We start from the raw sequence: 3,966 nt of genomic DNA on the forward strand, positions 1-3,966 counted from the left end.
TTCAGCGAGCCTATTGGCTACGAGTCCGAGTCAATTTCGTATTTCAAACCTGACGTCAGGACGGCTATAAAACTCAGCATTGCTTTTATACTCTCATGCTCGGTGATCCTTTAAAAACTCTAGAACAAGCCCGGAGTACTTTTTTTTCCTCCCCCAGCCAAGCATCCATTTGCCAATCACATACATGTTACGGTCTTCGTTTCAACAAAACTATTGAGAAAAAAGAAAAAAAAGAAAAGAGAAAGCCATGCAGTGTTAAATGTCCGCGACTCAAACGCGTCGACACTCGCGTACAAAGAGAGAGGAACTGGAGACGCGCGCGCTCCTGCGTCTGTGCGCGAGAGGCGAAACGCGTCAGTTTAAAAAATAAATCGGCGCTCGCGAACCCTTTTCTTTGCTTTTGAAGAATTAAATAAAGAAATCACGCTGGCTCACGCTGTCTCGAACCCGACCACTCTGACAGCTGCTCTTCACCCCCTTTGGAGGACTGTCAACAGCAAAAGGATGGCATCAGAACTGGCAATGAGCAGCTCCGACCTGCCCACCAGTCCCCTGGCCATGGAATATGTTAATGACTTCGATCTGATGAAGTTTGAAGTGAAAAAGGAGCCGGTGGAGCCCGATCGCAGCATCAGCCAGTGCAGTCGCCTGATCGCCGGGGGATCCCTGTCTTCCACCCCGATGAGCACGCCTTGCAGCTCGGTTCCCCCTTCCCCAAGCTTCTCGGCGCCCAGTCCGGGCTCGGGGAGCGAGCAGAAGGCGCACCTGGAGGATTTCTACTGGATGACCGGCTACCAACAGCAGCTCAACCCGGAGGCTTTGGGCTTCAGCCCGGAGGACGCAGTGGAGGCGCTGATCAACAGCAGTCACCAGCTCCAGGGCTTCGACGGCTATGCGAGAGGCCAGCAGTTCAGCAGCAGCGGCGCCGGGCCGGGAGGCGCCATGGCCGGGGAGGAGATGGGATCGGCCGCCGCGGTGGTGTCCGCGGTCATCGCCGCCGCCGCAGCGCAGAACAACGCGCCGCACCACCACCACCACCACCACCACCACCCGGCCGGGCACCACCCGACGCCCGGCGTGCCGTCCAGCGGCAACCCGCTCAGCCACCCGCACATGCACCTGGACGATCGCTTCTCGGACGAGCAGCTGGTGAGCATGTCCGTGCGCGAGCTCAACCGGCAGCTCCGGGGGGTCAGCAAAGAGGAGGTCATCCGACTCAAACAGAAGAGGAGAACCCTCAAAAACAGAGGCTATGCCCAGTCGTGTCGCTACAAGCGGGTGCAGCAGAGGCACGTGCTGGAGGGCGAGAAGACCCAGCTGATCCAGCAGGTGGACCACCTCAAGCAGGAGATCTCCAGACTGATGCGCGAGAGGGACGCGTACAAGGAGAAATACGAGAAGCTCATCAGCAGCGGCTTCCGAGAAAACGGGTCGAGCAGCGACAACAACCCGTCGTCCCCGGAGTTTTTCATGTGAGTTTATCGGCACTTAATAGAGCAGCGGTGTGCAGAAAGTTTCGCACGCGCTTGATTCTCGCTGTGTTGGATTGGGCGCGCGCGGGGCACTAACTTCTGTTTTTGTGCAAAATTTAGTTATGGTAAATTTAATCCCGTCACGAAGAAATCAAGCTTTAGAGTTTAGCCTGCATAACTTTTGTGGACAATATAGGACATTTCCCATTTTCTTTTCTTTTTTGGTGTTGTTTTTCTGTTGAAACTGTAATGTGTGAACGTTGTTTTATTTTATATTTCCCATGTTGTCCCGTGCCCCGTCTTGCGTAACTTTTAAGTTCACATTTTTTGTAAAGTTCAAGTGGCACATGCTGGTTCCATGAGTGCACGAGCACAGACTGCGCGAGACTCGCATTGAAGCTGCATTCCGTGTTGTTGTGCAGAAGTCTTTTTAATCATGTATTTATTTGTGTATCAGACGCGACACACGCACACATGCTGGTCATGTTGGCTGTTTCACCTGAACGAACTGAACTGATTACACTCATTTTCTCATTGTCTGGTCTTATCCACTTTTTTGGGACTCGGAACAAAAAAGTGTGTGGCATCTTTCCATCCCCTACATGAAACATTGCCTGTCATTTTTGTACTCCACCTTCAGCGATGATTCTGTATGATTATCCTTTTTTTATCGGATGAAGTGACATTAAGTTTCTTAAAACCCACTGAAACAATTGTAACTGATCTCAGTAAGACTGTGAAAAAAAAAAAGATGTTCAATTTGACAAATATGTCACTCCACATGTTGCTTGACATAAAATATGGGACATAAATGAGCGATTTCAAACTGTAAAATGGACTAAAGTGTTTATAATTATTCTCATTAAAAAGAAGGATATTGTATCAATGATGAATGAAGAGTATGTTTGGCACGCGCTCGAAATACTGCACTTAAAACCTCTAACTATAAATCAAATTATTACATTATAGAATATTGAGATATTTTGGAGCTCGTTGCTTTAAAACATTTTACATGCATCAGGTGGGAAATTAAACCTTTCATAACCTTAATAATACCAGCTTATACGTGTGTAGCCTAGACTAACATATATGTTTTATTATTTCATATCGATTATTTCACAAATATGCACTGTACAAACTGGAGCATCGTCATAGTTCACCAATAAATGTTAAAGATGTAAAATTAAATGTTCTTGAGTTATTTATTAGAGTATACGCCTAAAATGTGTGAATTCATTTAAATCACATGCTGATCTGGAAATAAAATAAACATTTTTAATTTTTAATGTCTGATAGTTTTGAGGAAAGTTCACGATTTGACTTGTTGCCGCGTGACTTTTCGCTCGAGCTTCCAGAGGAATATATTCTCTTATAAAAGCGCAATTCCTTCACTTGTAATTCAGTTATAAAAAACAACATTTTAAAGATACAATTATTTGTGTTTGAAAGAAGTCAACATAACATTGAATGCAGCAACATTTCCTGATAAAGGCGATAAGCTTCTCTGCACGCGCTATCGCCTTTTCAATAATTCACTGAGGACAGATTCGATATATTAAAAATACTCATTTACAAAACCAAATCGTCTTTTTAAGTAGCACTTGATTATTATTATTATTTTTTAAATAGCACCTCATTTTTAGGGGTAAAGAAGACTTTCCGTTGTTTTAAATGTCTTTGTGTCCCCCGCTCCGCGAAATAATCTCCTGTCGTCCTGCAGTTTAAACTCGTCTTATCACACTATCAGTTTAGCTTCGCTACCCTTGTTAATCATTCATTTAGGGAGAGTTTATACTTGCTTAAACTGTCATTTATATCCCACAAAAGAAATCATGATTCTGACAAACAGATTCGCCTCTAAAGCTTTTCTGAGGTGCATTTAAAATAGACTGAAACCTGTAAGTTTGATAAATTATTGAGGGTTAAGACTATGACTCTACACACAATTAACATTTAATAACCTCTATTTCTTTTCTACCTCTCACCCTTGATACCAGTCAGGCTCAGAGTTATCGGTAGAGTTCACCAAAAAAATGAGTTTGTGTTTCATATTATGATTTTACATTTCCATCATTGCCTCCACTTACAGTGGCCTACAGCTGACCCAATAACAGCCCGTTTCTCAAATCTGCTTTTACTCTGGATCTCCTCAGGCCGATCATTCTTCCTCTCATGCCATCACTATTATCAGCCCCATAATAATTAGAAGTGTCTCAAGCTTCCTCTCTCATTGTCACAGCAAACAGGATGTGGGCGCACAGCTGGAAAGAAAGTGAAGAGAAGTGTGTGTGGGACGTCTGAATTTAGGGCGTTTGGTGAAAAGGTGGTGTCTCATCAGCACAATGATCATCTGAATGTGAAACGGATGACGCACACACCCTTAAACACACGGACTCGCTCACATGACTGGCTCTGAGCTCAGGGAACAGGCCGTGGAAAACACATGATTAACAGTGTTTCTGCTCCTTTATATTGATGAATCATTGCTGATTTC

The 3,966-nt window shown here is 44.7% G+C and overlaps 1 protein-coding gene across 1 annotated transcript in view; it reads left to right on the forward strand.

The window, feature by feature from the left end:
- Window positions 1-504: 504 nt before the first annotated feature.
- The window catches only part of mafb (MAF bZIP transcription factor b), a gene marked incomplete at its 5' end in the record, with an annotated part of 79,383 nt that continues 75,921 nt past the window's right edge, over window positions 505-3,966 (forward strand). The window contains one exon of the mRNA XM_081356431.1: window positions 505-1,472. Coding sequence (XP_081212557.1) covers window positions 505-1,472 — 968 coding nt within the window. The remainder of the gene's footprint in view (window positions 1,473-3,966) is intronic.

This window comes from Scardinius erythrophthalmus (assembly GCF_964197995.2).
Source record: "Scardinius erythrophthalmus genome assembly, chromosome: 24".
NCBI classification, from domain to species: Eukaryota; Metazoa; Chordata; class Actinopteri; order Cypriniformes; family Leuciscidae; genus Scardinius; species Scardinius erythrophthalmus.